This window comes from Mirounga angustirostris, unplaced genomic scaffold (assembly GCF_029215605.1).
Source record: "Mirounga angustirostris isolate CCGP_5_RB_7025 unplaced genomic scaffold, mMirAng1.0.hap1 SCAF_6, whole genome shotgun sequence".
Taxonomy (NCBI): domain Eukaryota; kingdom Metazoa; phylum Chordata; class Mammalia; order Carnivora; family Phocidae; genus Mirounga; species Mirounga angustirostris.
The window spans coordinates 148,696,797-148,713,964 of record NW_026991714.1 but is presented as its reverse complement, the minus strand read 5'-3'; the positions used below and the strand labels follow the sequence as shown (position 1 = coordinate 148,713,964).

Genomic DNA, 17,168 nt, shown 5'->3' with positions numbered 1-17,168 from the left:
GGTTTTACCCTTTGCTGGCCACATCTGAGGGAAGATTATGTTTTATATTGTTACTTTTAACAAGGCCTGTGGGAGACAATGACATGACATTTGTGCTGTTTGCATCTCAGAACACAAACTCCGGGAGAGGCCGGAGTAACCCTCCAGAACCCCTCCTGAGTGTTGTTCGCGCTCGGTGGGAAGGCACCCATCTGCTGCCCTGCGCTAACTGAGTACCTCCGCACTGCCAAGGCCCTGTGGCCACCACTGAGGGTACAGCAGGGGTTGACTATAGACAAGGGGGCCTATGTGGGGCCAGAAGGAGGAGACTGACATTTTTCCCAGAATCTCACACCTAATCAAAAATCTGTGATAAATGTGCTGAAGGGAAGGTTGAGGGGCCTAATCTGGTCTAAGGGATCATGGAAGCCTTTGTGGAGGAAGGGACACGTGAATCAAAATCTGAAGGTTGAGGAGACATGAACCAGGGGACGGGTGAGGGAAGCATATTCTGGGCTGATGCTGAGCTTTACTTGCAAGCAGGGGATGTTTAAAAGTTGACAGGGGCTGGAGTGTGGAGGACTTGGCGGCCACGGTGATACATGTGGTTGTCCTGGAGGAACACTGGGAAGGCATAAGAGGTCTCAACCTCGGTGTCAAGACCAGTGTAGGCTTTGAAAGACCCACTGGTGGCAACACCAAGCAAGAGCAGGGATTCGGCAAGATAAGGCGGCTGGCTCTTCTGGAAAAGCCTAAAGCCCAGGGGAGAGGACCTGGCCGCTGAGGCCAGGGCCAGGAGATGGAGAAGGGAAGTGTCTGACCTTAGATGCATGAGCTGTGCCCAGAAAGTTCCATTTGTTGCATGTGTTTCTCTTGGAAAAACTTATGAAAATATTTGCTTGGTGGGTGCCAATAGGAGACCAGTCAGTGTTAACTGAGGCTGGACCTCAGATAGGTGTGAAATCCAGTATTTTGATCAAAAGCACTGTTTGGGTGACATCCCATCCATTTCCCTGGTAAATGTTTCCTATCAAAAAGGAGTCGATAGGGCGCCTGGGTGGCTCAGTCGTTAAGTGTCTGCCTTTGGCTCAGGTCAGGATCCCAGGGTCCTGGGATCGAGCCCCGCATCGGGCTCCCTGCTCAGCGGGAAGCCTCCTTCTCCCTCTCCCACTCTCCCTGCTTGTGTTCCCTCTCTCGCTGTGTCTCTCTCTGTCAAATAAATAAAATCTTTAATAAAAAAAAAAAAGGAGTCGAGGGGCGCCTGGGTGGCTCAGTCAGTTAAGTGTCTGACTCTTGACTTTGGCTCAGGTCATGAACTCAGGGTTGTTGCAACGAGCTCCGTGTTGGGCTCCGCACTCAGCAGAGTCTACTTGAGATTCTCTCTCTCCCTCTTCCTCTGCCTCTTCCCCTGACTCTCTCCCTTTCAAAAAAAAAAAAAAAGGAGTCAAATCTCTGCAGTTGACTTGGACTAAACACATCAGGGCAAGTGGATATTAGGGAGTCAACTTCATTCCTCGACAGTTAGAAAGCATCAGAAATGTGTGAAAAGATGACTCTGGATATAGGAGGGAAGTCACAGGTCATTCACATCCCGTAAGTGTAGCAGGTGTGAGCAAGGCTTGTTATCAGACTCTTAAGAAATGCTTTAAAATGGCTTTAATTTCCCTGCCTTCACTGTATCTACATTCATGCAATCCATGTACTCTTCCCAGAAGGCTGCCCTGTTCTTCCACCGACTGACGCACTGACCGTGTCCCACGGTGACCCCACCCCACTGCATCTTCCACCCTTCCTTGTCCACAGACCCTTCTGTGGTTCTGGCACAGGCCTTGCCTTCTGCCCAGCCAGAAGGTGTCACAGCCACCTAACCTTTTCTCCCCACTCCTAGTCTCACCTGGGTTCCATCCAACCCCTGTTCCTGCCTCAGCAGTCCTTCCAGAACATCTTTCTAGGTGTGCCATTCCCTGTTGCACTGATTCCGATCCTCCTAAATCATCAATAGCTTCCCCAGTGCCCCCTTACTCTTAGACGAGTGTGCACATTCCCCAGTGGTGCCATACCTCCTCTTCGTGCCTGCACCGTTCACGCGGACACTCGCCCAACAACAGACGTGTGCTGAATGCTCGGTATGTCAGAGTCAGCAATATGCAAGGCAAGGTGTAAAGTGCTTTTCAGACATTTTGTTGTTTGATCCTCCCAATAAATCAGTGTTTGCTATTTTTATGCCCAGATAAGGAATCTGAGATGTAGCAGGGTTAAATCACTAGATCAAACCCACAGGGGATAAGGATTAACCCATGTAGCCAGACTCTAGAATCAGAGCTCCTGGCCACTGTGATCCTGCCTCTGATTCACTTGGAACAGAACATGGAAGGGTCTCTGTTCCATGTTCCTGGCTGTGGTGTCTGTTGTTAATGGAATTAGTCTAGAAAACTGTAGCAGGCTGGATTAGGGAATGGACTAGCATTCATCTGCAAGGAGACACCCAGCACATGCTTCTGGGGGAGTGCACAGGGTGTTCTGCTCATCTTCAGTCCTGGAGCATGGAAAGGAAGCCCGAACGGCCCTCTGGGAATTTGCTGAGCGCATCATTCTGAAGCCCAACTGAATGCACATCAGTAAGGGTGCCGTGCTTTGTAGCAGTTTACAGAAGGGAGCAGGACACAGGCCCTGTCCTCAGGGAGCATGCGGTCTGACTACAAATGACACGACAGGCCCATGGCAAGGATACTTAAGGAGCCAAATAATGGGAGCACCAAACCCACGTGGAATCTGGAATGAGTTCCCAGAGGAACCCCAGGTTTGGGTGACTTCCTTTTTCCAAATTGTTGGAAAGGGAAGGCTCTGAGTGAGGCCTTCTGTCTGGAGGCAGGATCACAAGCCAGGGAGGCAGACTGCCCAGGTTCAAATCCCAGCCGAAGCACTTAACCAGCCACGAATGTGAACATGAAACAGACCCTAGAACCTGGCACACAGTCAGGGCTTTAGAAAAGCGAGCCAGCTGTAGCCACGGCCTACAACAATTCATAACCACCCAGGACCGTACGTTGCTTTGGAAGTCCCTCTATATTAGGATAGCAGGATGAGAAAGTGGGCCTCGGCCAGGAAAGGGGGTGATGCACTGTGCTGAGCACAGTGTTCTTAAGGAGCGTGCATCCTGGTGAAATGGCTACTGGCCCATCTGCTCTTCTGACCTGGCTCCCTCCAGGCCCCTCCTGCTCGTGTTCACAGTTCTGCAAAGTCCCACACAGCATGCAAGTGGATTTGGAGCTGGGAGTTAGGAACCCATGTGGGAGTATAAGAAAATCAGCCCCCTTCTCTCCAGTGTGTCCATTGTTCTCACACATTCATTCATTCAGCAAAAACACACCGAGCTAGGGTTTAGCACAGAGGAAAGTTGAGTTTATGGCACAATGGGTTTAAAATACCTATTTTCATATTCGAGATCTATGGGGGTGCCTTACATGTCACAAACTCTCCTTATGTAATGTTTATTTGATCCCTAAAACCCTAGGCAATCAGGGTCACTCCCATTTCACAGATGAAAAACTGACACTCTGCGTCTCCAATTCCAAGACTTTCGACTCGGGATCCAACAAGCGCTCTCACTCGTGCAGACATCCTGTTTCCAGGCCCAGTTTGCTGGGAGGTCCCGAGGAACGTGAACATGATTTCTTAAGCATGTGTTCCCTGATGCAGAATTCCAACACAGCGAAATAATGTGAATGGCCCCTGAGGTTCGTCCTTTATAGTTGCTTAACCAGACCTGGTTCTTGTTAGAGCTGAGAGCAAAGATAGCCCTGGGAGTATGGGTGTGGTGACTTACTTCTCAGCCATCCTGTCCCGCACACTCTCAAGGCCAAGCATAACGTAGCCCAACCAGAGAAACGCACGGCTGCGAAATTACTTTTTCCTTTGCTCGAATGCACCACCGTGTTTTAGTCTCAAGCAAACCATGTGGTATGTGGGGGCCCGATGTTCCATGCAAGGGAACACGGCCTAGACCGTGGTCGTGCTGACATATGCATGCGGGCCAGCAGCTCACACAGACACATGCACGTGCACGCATGCACACACACGTATGCTCCCACACACGTGCACACGCTTCCACGCAGACCCACACGCACGCACTCACCCTCGGACCCCTTCTATCTGCAGGGCTCTCTGCGGGTTTGGAAATCACTTTCCCTCGGTTTCCTGAGTGGCACTGGGATAGACTCTGTTGTACTTGAGAAGGCATTCCGTCCAAGTTTGGGTTTTAGGTGATAGCTTTTATTTCGGAAAAGAGAGATCTGTGAGGTCACATGTTCATTGCAGCAGGACACGGGGAGAAGCCATCTGGCCTGGAGTCGAGAGGCCTAAATGTTAGTCCCCCCTAATGTTAGCCCACTGACCAACTCTGTGGCCTTCGACAGCCACTTAACCAGTCAGGGCCTCAGTTTCCGTATCTGCTCGGGAAGGGGGTTGCCTGAAAGAGGAAGGTTGCCCTCAGATGGCCTGAAGCTTCCTTCCAGCTAGAACACTGTGTGATCCAAATACTAAATCAAGGCAGTTTGGCACGTTACATATGGTGTGGCTGGGGGTAGGATGGGGGTGGCTATAAACTTCCCAAGGAAAGGAGGCATTGAAAATAATTTTCACTCAGCATATTCCCTAAGAGACTTTGTCTGCTCCCAGTCCTTTTGAATCACAAGGTCAGGCCGTTTTTGTTAGCAGTTTAGCAGATAAAATTCCTTTCTTTCTAGTCCGCTGAGAGTTGGATAACAGAATTCGTATTTTACTTCCCATATGGCAGAGAGTGGAGGGCTCCTCTTCTCAAGCTCAAGGGTTCTCATTCCATCTCCCTCTTACCCACCATTACATTTGATTGATAGTATTAAAACAGAAGGAAAACTTATTTTACTGGAGTGGGGAAATGCATTAGGTTAAGTAATAAGTATATAAAATACATGGTTAGAGGTTTTTGTAAAGGAAAAGATGTAATTTTGTGGTTATGCGTGTTTGGGACTGTTTTCTAGGTTATGTTTTGTTGGTACAAATAGAATGTATTGGATCAGCAGAACCAGCAGCATCGACGTGCTAACGGGACAGTGTCTTGTTCAGAGACGCCACTACAGACATGGGTGTGATAAAAAGGGACAGTGGCTGACACTCTTGAGGCTGTGGAAGGGGGTGCTTTGGGAACGTTTGCCAGGGAAAACAACAGGATCGGTAGCTGCAGTGCGCCTTGGGTGCATGGCCTCCCCGGGCATACAGATGCCTGTTCTGTGTCTCGCTGGTGTACTCCCCTCCACACCCAACAGGCCGGGTGTTTGTGAATCCGTAAGGTCCGGTGGATTCCTGCCTTCTAGCATCAGTCGATGGGAGGCAAGCTGGCTCTCGGATACGGTGGTAAGCCCTTGCCTGGAGACCCCAGAGCGGGCCCTGCTCCACATGCCTCAGCGAGAGGCAGGGGGAGGCGAAACCTCCCAGAGAGCGGGAGGCTACGTCTCTTCCACTCCTCGTAATCAGATTCACAACCAATTATGTGGCACATGGTGTGATGAGTATGTGTTTCTGAGTTTGAGTTTATCCGTATGACTTACTGCGTCCTCAAAATGAAATCACATTTGTGTAAGCATGTAGTGCATCATATTGAAAAAATCAAAACTTCATGACATTCGAATTGTCCTGGAGAATCTGGAGTTTGGAGTTCTAGTAGCTATGCTTGGTAATCTGAGAAGTTAAGGAGTGAGCAGCAGGCTTGTTAGCTGTCCGAAGATGAATCGAACGTAGTTTTAGCGCTAGGAAATAAGTTATGAACTCTGGTAACGACCGAGAGAGACGGGATGGCTTCGGGACCAGCTCATGCGAGTGAAGATCCACCCCCGCCTCCATTATCAGCGCTACTTCAACTTAGTTGGTGAACTGGAAATTAATTTTATACTAATTTGTTCTCGGCTCATGCTTTAATGAGCTTATATTTCTGGGTCTTTAATTTGAAAGTACGTTTGATAAATAATCTATTAAAAAATAGAGACTGAGAATAAATGAGTTTGAAATTTCAGAGGTCAGTAATTAAGATTATTGTCACTATTTGGGTTTTCTTTGTTTAACCAATACTCAGCTACCAATGCAACATTTCATATTTCTCTAAAACGAGGCAAAATCTGTGATGTATGATGGGTGACAGATAAAAACCATGATTCTGGGCGCCCTGGGCAGCCTAAACTGATCAGCTCCTGCTCTTTCGCTTTCTGAGTCTTTTCCGCTCTGATGTGCCTGCTGGGCACCCAGGACCGAAATCCCCCCGCTGGGACCCCTCTGGTGCCCTGGGGCATTACGCTCCAGTTACATAACCTCATCATGATTAGGAATTGTTATCACAACTCCCTTAGGTACACAGGTCCACTTATCTAGAGAGAGGGGGCCGTGGAGCCTTTCAAAAGTAATTTCAAGTGGAAACTAAAAAGGCAAGCAAGTTCTGGGTGGGTACCTGATATGGCAGGCTGGCAGGTGTCCCCTGCCACCGTCCCAATGCATTCCTTCCTGAGCCACCTGCTTATTGGAGAGGTCAGACTCACCATGGCTGTGAGTGCCCAGCTCCTGCCCTAGAACCTTCCAGGCAAGCAGAACTAACCCCCGTCCCTGAACTGCCGGCCCCTCCTCCATTGCCTCCCATCTCTGCACATGCTTTCCCTCTGTGAGTGGTTCCCTCTCCTGACTTCGCCCCTGGACATCTAGCCACCCCACTCCTCAACATTGCCTGGAGGCCAAAAAAGAGCCACGAACTTTCATTGTTTGCAGTCAATATAATCAACAACATAAAAAAATCCAAGATAGGCTACTAAGTTTATACAAACTATAAACCAAGCTGATAAGATGGTCTGATATGGAATAACTTTAAAAAAAAAGTTTTCCTTTACATGAAAAATAATCATGTATAAGACGTAATAGAAAAAAGATCCTATTTGTGGTATCAACAAAACTGCCCAATACCTAGGAATAAGCCTGATGAAAGCTTTGCAATGGCAATATGAAAAAAAATCCAAGACTAGACTGAAGGACATAATAACAACCTTATTAATGGAAACATACCATGTACATGAATAGGAAAATTGATCTTGGTAGATTATAACAATGGATTATTATTTTTTTAAAGATTTTATTTATTTATTTGAGAGAGAGCATGAGCAGGGCAGAGGGAGAGGGAGAAGCAGGTCTCCCGCCAAGTCGGGAGCCCGATGCAGAACTCAGTCTCAGGACCCGGGATCATGACCTGAGCCGAAGGCAGACGCTTAACTGACTGAGCCACCCAGGCGCCCATATTACAATGGATTATTAACCACATTATTAATATAATATAATTTCAATGGATTATTAGGAAGTTTAAAATTTGATTCCAGAATTCAGCTGGAAGAGAAAATAGGCAGCAATATCCTAGAAACATTTGAAGAAAAGAACAGAACCAAAGAAAACCTGCCCTCAACAAGGTTGCCAAGATAGCCCTTTAACAAATGGCTCTGGATCACCTGCATGTGCACATGCAGAAGAATGAGACTGGACTCCAGCTTCAAGCCATGTACAAAAATTAATTCAGTGTAGATCAATGTGAAATTAATTCAATGTAGATTAATTCAATGTGAATATAAGAGCTAAACTTGTAGAACTCCTAAAAGAAAACATAGGTGGAAATCTTCAGCACCTTGAGATAATGGTTTCTTTGATATGGCACTGAAAACATAAGCAACCAAAGGGAAAAACAGACCTCATCAAAACGATCAACTTTCGTGCTTCAAAAGAGATGCTCGAGAAAAATGAAAGGACAGCCCACAAAGAGGGGGAAGATATTTGCAAATCATATATCGTAGTATATACCCAAGAAAACCAAAAATGTGCATCCACACGGGAAGTTGTATGCAGATGTTCATGGCGGCACTATTCACAATTGCCAAAAAGTGGAAACAACCCAAGTTCCCCTCAACTGATGAATGGATAAACAAAATTTGGCATTTCCAGACTGTGTCCTGTTATTCTGCAATAGAAAGGAATGACCCATGCTACAACCTGAATGAGCCTTGTAAACGTTATGCTGAGTGAAAGAAGCCAGACACAAAGGGCCACGTTAAGTATGAATCCACTGCCACGAAATGAATGAATAAGCAAATCCATAGAGAGAGGAAGCTGAGGCAGAAGGAGCGGGTCCAGGGAAGTGAGGGCTGGTGGGGATGAGATTTCTCTTCGAAGTGGCAAAAATGTTTTGCAGTTAGACAGTGGTGCAGCTGTACAACATTCTGAACCCGCTAACTGTATGCTTTTAAAGGGTGAATGCTGTGGTATGTGAATTTAATCTTAATCAAAACAGAGAACTTGTTCTATCTGACATCCAAATGTGGGATGGCACAATAGGAACTAAACCGTGTGGCGATCCTGGCATGGAAATGGACAAATGGAGGTTGGTCTCAAGTGGGACAGCTCATGGAGTACAAAAGCAGAGCCGCGGGCATCCCGTATATGACACGTAGCACCTCCGATCACCAGGAAAGGGGAAATGGTGGCAGAGAACAGCTGGGTCTCAGTTTGTGGGGGACAGATTCTAACCTCACCACCCTCAAAGAATAAATTTCAGATAGATTAAAGGGCTAAGTATAAGACTATGGAAATAGGGCGCCTGGGTGGCTCAGTTGGTTAAGCGACTGCCTTTGGCTCAGGTCATGATCCCGGAGTCCTGGGATCAAGTCCCACATCGGGCTCCCAGCTCAGCGGGGAGCCTGCTTCTCCCTCCCACCCTATCCCCTCTCATGCTGTTTCTCTCTCTCTATCTCTCTCTCTCTCAAATAAATAAAAAATTTTTTTAAAAAAGCTTTTAAAAAAAAAAAGACTATGGAAATAGAAGAAAATAAAGGACATACGTGTGACCTTGAGGAAAGCCACCCTAAGTGGTACATAAAATTCATAAAGAGGAAGATGGAAAATTTGGCTTTATAAGAATGGGAAACTGTACAACCAAAGATATCATAAGTTAAAAAAAATCATTTCTCACATAGTAAGCAAAGTATTAGTATCCTGTATTTTTTGAGAACTTCTAGAAAAGTCAAAATAACAAGTGTCCAGCGCTCTCATCTCCCTCCTTGAGTTGCCTTTCAGATGGTCCCAGAAGTCTGTCCTCTACTCAGATAATCTCTACAGATAACCTTGACCCCTTTATTGAGGTGTTACAGGATGTCATTGGCTGCTTAATCCCATCCGGTCAGCCCTCTTTCTTTTTTTTTTTTTTAAGATTATTTATTTATTTATTTGTCAGAGAGAGATTGAGAGAGAGCGCACGCACAAGCAGGGGGAGTGGCAGGCGGGAGAGGATGCAGGCTCCCCGCTGAGCAAGGAGCCCGAAGCGGAACTTGATCCCAGGACCCTGGGATCATGACCTGGGCTGAAGGCAGACTTTTGTTTTGTTTTGTTTTTGTTTTTGTCCTCTAATGGCTGTTCCTCTACCGTTGTGGTTTTTTTAAATTTTTATTCCTATGTTAATCACCATACATTACATTAGTTTTTGATGTAGTGTTCCATGAAGGCAGACGCTTAACCGACTGAGCCACCCAGGTGTCCCAGTCCAGTCCTCTTAGCAAAGTCAAGGTCGTCTTGGGCAGAACAGCTGGACACCAAGCTCTGCTCCGGGAAAAGTGAGTAAAGGAGCCATGTGCTGTGGTGGATGCAGCGGGGATGGGCTGAAGCCCAATGCCCACTCGCTCTGCTCCTTCCACGCCGCCTCTTCTGCTGGGCCACGTGGCTGGTGTGCACAGGCCACAAAAGAGGCAAATGGAGCCCACTTAGCATTTCTTGCCTGTCAGCCACTTAGTGGGGGCCGCCCTATAACTCTGTTATGTGGATTCTGGACAGATCTCTCTCAGTAAGGAAGGGTCTGTGCTGTGGTTTCTTGTTGCAAGCAGTAACCTTATTCAAGAAGTGGAATTCTGCAGGTGTCACATGGGGACTTCTGTCGTAGACCGAAAAGACCTTCTTATTTTTCTTTTCCTGCTGAGAGAGACCGACAGCTCTCGACTGGGCAATTCAGGGCAGTCCCCTCCAGCTGCCATCTCATCTGCTTTTCTGGTTCCAGAAGCCATAGATTTAGGCCACGTTTTGTTACATTTCACAGTGTGCTTAAATAGGCCATGCGGGTCCTCATCTTGTTACAAAAGACAACTTGCAAGAGGGTAAGGTGGTGATGTCCATGTGCTCTGCTCTGCCGCTGGGTTTTGTGAAACACTCCACATCAGAGCTTCCCTGAAGGGTGTCAGAGACAAGAGTGGGACCGGGATGCAGCTTAACACCCCACTCATCATCTCTAAGTAAATCAGACCTTCCTGCCAGAGATCCTGGCCGGGTCACGCTGGGCTTAGCATTAAATATTGACTGGTTCAGTATTTTATGCCAAAAGGGAATCCCATAGCTGAAAGCAGGAGAAGGGGGTTGGAGGCGGTTGGCTTATAGTGAGCGGGCGAGAAGCTACGTGACTGAGCCGACTTTCTCCTCCTTGCAGGGTCACTGTTACTACCACGGACACGTGCAAGGATACTCTGGCTCCACAGCCAGTCTCAGCACTTGCTCTGGCCTCAGGTAAGTGGCCCTCTCGGGGCCAGCTCCGGTCTTGAGCATGACCACCACCTCCTCCTTCTCCCATTTGCTCTCAAGGATCAAGAGTAAATGGTGGGGCCTGAGCCTCCACCCAGCGAGACAGAGAATCCCTGCTGGACACCTCGCAGGAGCACATCGCACGCAGGATCTTAGTTTCTCTGCCACGGCAACTCTTTCTAGAAGGTTCTCAGGCCTGGTGGGCTGAGAGCCACTGAACGTGCTGAGTTTCTACATCCAAGGATTTTGTGACGATCTTTTGTTTATGTGGCTCTTGTGCTTAGTAATTCCCGGTGTTAGAAGGTAGGAGCTCAGGTACTAGTGTTCAGGCTGTGTGCTCGTCCACCGAGCCTCCCCTCGTTAGAGGTGAAGCCGAGCAAGCAGCTGAACGGAGATCGAGGTGAGTTGAAGCCAGGTGTGGGGTGTAGGGGCTCCGGCTATGAGGCTGCAGCCTGTGTCAGGAAACAGGTCCGTTCCGTGCCGGACGAGCCAGCCCTCATGGCTCGTCCTTCCGGATCACACTCACGCACCAACAGTTGGCTCTCATGTGCTCCCCACGAAAACCAGTTTGTCTGCCCAACTTCCAGCCGCCTCCGCCTTTTTACCGGCTTCATTCATTGGGTTGGTGAACCAGCAGCTCTATCCCCCCATGTCCTGCTTTGCTTGGGCCCCGGGTTCTGTGGGGAGAGGGACAAGGGCCTGGGGGGCGCCAGCTTGAGTGAGACCAGGGCTGCCCTCTGGGTCCCAGGAGCGCCACGTCCCTGGGAGTCCCGCGTGGGGCGCTGTACACTCACGACCCACGGCACCACCCGCAGACACGATCTGCCACACGCACTACCACGCACGCACAGGTAGGTCAAGCTCTGCACGTGTGAGGGAAGTGTGGCTACCCGGCGCTCGTCAGGGTGTGAACAGCTGTGGAAGAAGCCAGAAGCCTCACTGAACACTAGCGGAAACGGGCGCTCTCAGATTCACCCTGACACACGGCAGGCATTTCACGAATACGCTTCAATTAATAACGAGTCCCCGTGGCCGCACCTTATGCACAGCGGCGGTGTCTATGATAAGTCCCCAGCGTCACCCGGCCCGTGGAGCCTGGAGAAGCCCCCTGCCCCGGCTGTGGGATGCACCCGGCCAGGGAAATGCCCGTCCCTGCGTGGGGCCGCCACCCCGAGGATGGGGCTCTCCTGCCAGTGCCAGCCGCTCGGGCCCTGCTTCTCACTCTCGTGGCCCTTGTGTCTGCCCTCTCTCTTCACTTGCGTGTCAGGGGCCCAGAGCAGAGCAGTCCCTCAGTCGTGCCCCCCAGAGCCAGCCCCTTCCACTGCACCCTCCGTCTCCCATCCTGATCCCATTCCCTACCCCCGGGTGCCCTCTATTAACGTGGAACATGCATCCTTCCAGGCTACTGCCCATTCTTCATGACCCAGGTCACCTGCACAATTTACAGATGTCAAGAGAGGGCATCCTGTCTCACTCTGCAATTTGCTTTTGTCTTCAGCACTGTTTTGACATCCATCCTCCTTGGCTCACGTGGGACTGGTTCCTTCCTTTGACAAATAGGCTTGAATTTGCCACATCGTATCTCTTCACAGCCTCCATGATGTGCATTTAGGTGGTTTCCTGCTTTTCTCAATTGCAGACCACACTGGTTGTGCCAGGGGCCTCAGGGGGTCTGTGCCTCTGTGCACAGGGCCCGGCGGGGGGCAGGGGGGCTGGCGGGGGACGGGAAGAGCAGATGCCGTGCGGAGGCAGAAGGGCCTTCACTTTTACCAGCAACAGTCCTGCCACTTTGTTCTTCCAAGTGCCTGTCCTAGTTCCCACGCTGGCCATCAGAGCTGAGAGTTCTCTCTCCTCACATCCTCCCCAATCCCTGACATATCTGGTGTATTTTCAATGTTTACCACTGGAATCCAGCAAATTGTACAAAAAAGCTAACCATCCCCCATCCACCCTCTTCCACTCCACTCAGGTAAAACATGGCAGCAGCATGGGGTACCTTTCCCAGCTTTCTCCTCGTCCTGTGCAGGCAAAGCCCGGTGCATGTGTGTGTTTCTCTATTTTTATAAAAATAGGTCACACCTTCCCCTTACTCTACCCTGATCCTTCTGTCTCTGCAAGTCAGGACACAGAAACTTAAATCTCTGGTTCACCCCATTGAGTGTGTACACACACTTATCTCTGCACACTATTGCTTTCATAAAGCATTTTTGATACACCATTGATAGGATGTTATTGAACTTTGAAACATCTGCTAATCTGACATGTGAGCAGAGTTATCTTGTTGCCGTTGCATTGGCTGCTCTCCTGTTAATCATTCCTTCAGCAGACATTCCTTGAGTACTTCCTCAGTGTGGGCACTGAAGGAGGTGAAGTGAGCCGTGCGGACGTCTGCAGGAAGCACATTCCTGGCAGAGGGAACAGCATGTGCTAAGCCCCTGACGCAGGAAAATGCCCGGGTTGGCAGAGCAGCAAGGTGGCTGGTGTGGCTGAGGCAGAGGAGGGAGAAGAGGCAGGGGAAGCTGAGGTCAGAAGAGAAGGAGAAGGGCCTTGGCCTCTCCCCTGTCTGTGACGGGGGTCACGGGAACTTCATGCTGCGGTCTGACTTAACGTTCACACGGGTCACTCTGGCGGCTGGGCTGAAAACAGACTGTAAGGGGAGCATGTAGAGGGGCAGAGCTCCACTGGACTCCATCCCAGGGATGCTGCCGAGCGACAGGAGCCCGGGCAGAGCTGGCACCTGTAGACAAGCAAGAGTCCAGAAACTTCTTCAAGGGCTTAGAGAGGCTCATGCCTCTGGCATCTGCATAAGCCTCTGACCATTTCCTTCTCCACTGAAAGTGCTCTGTGTCTGAGACTCGCTCTCCCGAGGTAGTGTGGGGCACAAATACACGAAGGCACCAAGCTCCTGCTACCGAGGAAGCCATGGGAAAGCCCCTCACGAGGTAGGGCCTCCCAGACGCAAGCGAGCCCGGCAGGCATGCTGGGCGCTGGGAGGAGGGCAGCGTTTGCAAGTGATGAGATGCAGAGAGAGGACCGCCGCTCCCCGTGGACCGAGATGCGCGAGGGAGGGACTTGGAACGATGAAGTGTCTTCTCGAAAGGCTGTCGGGGGCAGGGGTCAGCAGGGTGAGCTGGGTTTCAGCTGGGGCGAGGAGGGAAGGTCGGGGGAGGGTAGTTGGAGGACGGACCGTGAGTCCCAAGAGCACAGTGGGAAGGTGAGGGGGTGAGGGGAGGAGTGAGAATGGGGTCAGTTAGAGGATTAAAGAGCTCTGTGGAGACAGGGCCCCGTCTTGATGGAAAAACCAGAGCTTGGGCTCCTGGGGGAGACAGAGGCAAACAGAGATGAAGGACAGGATGGGGTCAGACCTAATGGCGTCTGGGACGGAGGGGAGGGACGGAGGGGAGTTCACGATGGATGATCTGGGGCCAACAGTAGATGTTTCCACCCTGGAGCACAACAGCCCTAGCAGTGAACTAGCACCGTGAACTAGCTGTCTCCACACAGCTCTTCAATCCTCTAACTGACCCCATTCTCACTCCTCCCCTCACCCCCTCACCTTCCCACTGTGCTCTTGGGACTCACGGTCCGTCCTCCAACTACCCTCCCCCTGACCTTCCCTCCTCGCCCCAGCTGAAACCCAGCTCACCCTGCTGACCCCTGCCCCCGACAGCCTTTCGAGAAGACACTTCATCGTTCCAAGTCCCTCCCTCGCGCACCTCGGTCCACGGGGAGCGGTGGTCCTCTCTCTGCATCTCGTCACTTGCAAACGCTGCCCTCCTCTGAGCGCCCAGCACGCCTGCCGGGCTCGCTTGCGTCTGGGAGGCCCTACCTCGTGAGGGGCTTTCCCATGGCTTCCTCGGTAGCAGGAGCTTGGTGCCTTCATGTATTTGTGTGACAGTGGACAAGTAGCCAGACCTCTCTGAGCCCCAATTTCCTTGCATTAAAATAGAATAAAGTCTCTAGCTGAAGTGGTGGTTTTGAAAATTAATGCAGTGACCTATAGGAAAGTGAATCCTATGCCTGACTTTGAGTGAGCAGCCAAAGGAAGAACCATCAGACTCTTGAGACTGTCTCGTGTTCTTTGATTCTGGGATGAGCCAGTCAGGAGGTATGTTCATGCAGTACTTCTGGGCTAATTCGATGCAAAGCTGTACTCCTCCTAAGGGAAACATGGCGGATGCACACAGGACCATGGTGGGAAAGATCACACGTGGAAATCACTGTCACTCTACCCTGTGTGGTATCCAACACGCTTAAAAGTTAAGAGTCTCTAATACACACCTGGAAAGGGAAAATCCACAAATCCACACTTTACTATTGCACCTCTCTGGAGCCTAAAAGACGGACCTGTTTGTTCAAAGGCCACTTATTGAGGGCTAGGTATTTCTAGCCTTCAAGTTAACATAAAGGTCAAATTGTGCAAAGAACAGAAAAGCTAATTTGAACTGGCAAAAAAACAAACAAAACTTGGAGGTAGACTCATGCTATTTAAAAGGCCACAGGTGGCTTCAGGCATGGCTGGATCCAGGGTCTAACCAATGCTATCAGAGTCCATTCTCTCTCCACTCTAGCCTCTACTTCCTTCTGTGTTGGTTTTATTTTTACACATGGCTTATTTTTTTGTGGTTACAGAGGGGTTGCAGGCAGCCCTAGGCTTATAGCCTCAGAGGGCAAGTAAAAGAATGAGGGCCCCTCTTTCAAGTTCAGCAAAGCTCCCCAAAACACATCTGTTTGGCCCTGACTGGGTCATAGGCTCATCCCTAAAATAATCACAGCATCCAGTGGTGGGTATGATGCTCTGGTTTAACTCCCTGGGTCAGGCTGGGGGTGAACCACACCCAACCCCAAGGATGGGAAGTGGGGTGGGTGAGTGCACCAAGGAAAACCAGGGAGCTTTTGCCAGAGAAAGAACAAATGAGGGCCGGGAGAGTAAGAAACAAACAGGCTTCTTCCAACAATGGCTTCTACACATCTGTGATGAAATTTTAGACCATCAAAACTGAGAACAGGCATTAATAAAGGCTTCGGGATTGGTCTGGTAGTTTTCAGGTGATTTTCATAGGCATATCGAACACTTGATGGGTAAAGAGAAAGGGTATCTCCAAGGTATTCCTAAAAGCTCCTTTTAAATATAGACAACTTACAAACCAGTGATACAAATTCATTAGTTTTAAAAAATGAAGAGGAAGGGGGCGCCTGGGTGGCTCAGTCAGTTAAGCATCTGACTCTTGGTTTTGGCTCAGGTCGTGATCCCAGGGTCAGGCTCTGAGCTTAGTGTGGGGTCTGCTTGAGATTCTCTCTCTCTCTTCCTCTGCCCCTCCTGCTCATGCTTTCTCTCTCTCTCTCTCTAAAATGAATAAATCTTTAAAAAATAAATTTAAAAAATAAAAAATGAAGAGGAACAATCAGAGTATTCCCAGAGTAATATTCAAATAGGATAAATCTGCCTTCTGTGTTTGGCCATGCCCCTCTGTCACAATTCCCATCCTTCTTCCCAGGGCTGCCCACCAAAGGTGCAGGTACCTGTCCTCCCACACAGAGAGGTCAACCTCTCTGCCCAGTTTGAGCAGCATCTGCTTCTCAGCCTCCACCTCTCGTCTCCAGCACCCGGACGATGTTCCCTCCGGGGTAGTTGGCACAGACCATAATGTGGCAAAGAGGAATCCTGTAAAATTACGCATGGCTGGCATTTTAGGAAAAGTCAGAAGAGTAGGTGCTGCATCATCTGGTGTCGGCCACCAGGAGGGGTGGGAACGTTGATGGGGGACACTGAGCATGGATGGTGCTCGTGAGAAGTTGGACTTCCCAGCTCTTTGTGTTGCTGTTAGAAAAGCAGCAGACCATGCATCCACAGAGAAATGCTGGAGTTACGGAGTCAACCTTGAGATCTTGCAAGTAGAGAATCAGACCAGAGAAAAAGCTCTGCTGGATCAACTACCCACTGCAAGAAGAATCGATTAAGACTGGAGATGAAGGGGAGATGCCACCATCATGGCACTGGTCCTGTGGGTTTAGGGAAAGAATAGTAGGCATTAAAAATTATGTCCAGGATGGTGTGACTCAAAAACACATTCAGATCTAAGAACGTGGGGGAAAACTCAAATGTCCTAGGGGACACATTAATTAGAGCCCAGAAGATTACAGCTTTGCAGAGAAAAAGCAGAGAAGGAATGTCCTGCACTGCTTCAGAAAGGTTGGATCAAAGATGGGCAGCAAGAAAATACTCAGTCCTGGAAGAGAGAAGAGAGGAGGAAAGCAAGCAAGTCAGCCTTCTTCATTTGAAGCTTGAGGGGGGAAAGAAAAGGAGCGAGAAAAGCATAAAGATCCCAGAAGAAAGCGGGATTGAAGAGGGAACAGCTCTTTAATAGGATGGAGTGCAACGTGGAAAACAGGTCATAAAAATGAGTTCAGCCGTGGAGTCTATTCTTACTTTGGAAGGACTCCAAGTTAAAGGCAAAGTTCAGGCATCAGTTAGTTTTCTGCTATATCATATGTCTCCCCAAAATGCTCAGTCCTTATTAGCCTGTGTGTCCCCCAAATGCTCAGTCCTTGTTAGCACGGTTCCAGCACAAAGATGC

At 49.4% G+C, this 17,168-nt stretch overlaps 1 protein-coding gene across 7 annotated transcripts in view; it reads left to right on the top strand.

Annotated features, from left to right (window-relative positions):
- The window catches only part of ADAM12 (ADAM metallopeptidase domain 12), a 347,363-nt gene that overhangs the window by 213,020 nt on the left and 117,175 nt on the right, over window positions 1-17,168 (top strand). For all 7 annotated transcript variants that reach the window (XM_064595438.1, XM_064595441.1, XM_064595440.1 and 4 more), the window contains one exon: window positions 10,499-10,575. In XM_064595438.1, the coding sequence (XP_064451508.1) occupies window positions 10,499-10,575 (77 nt within the window). The remainder of the gene's footprint in view (window positions 1-10,498; window positions 10,576-17,168) is intronic.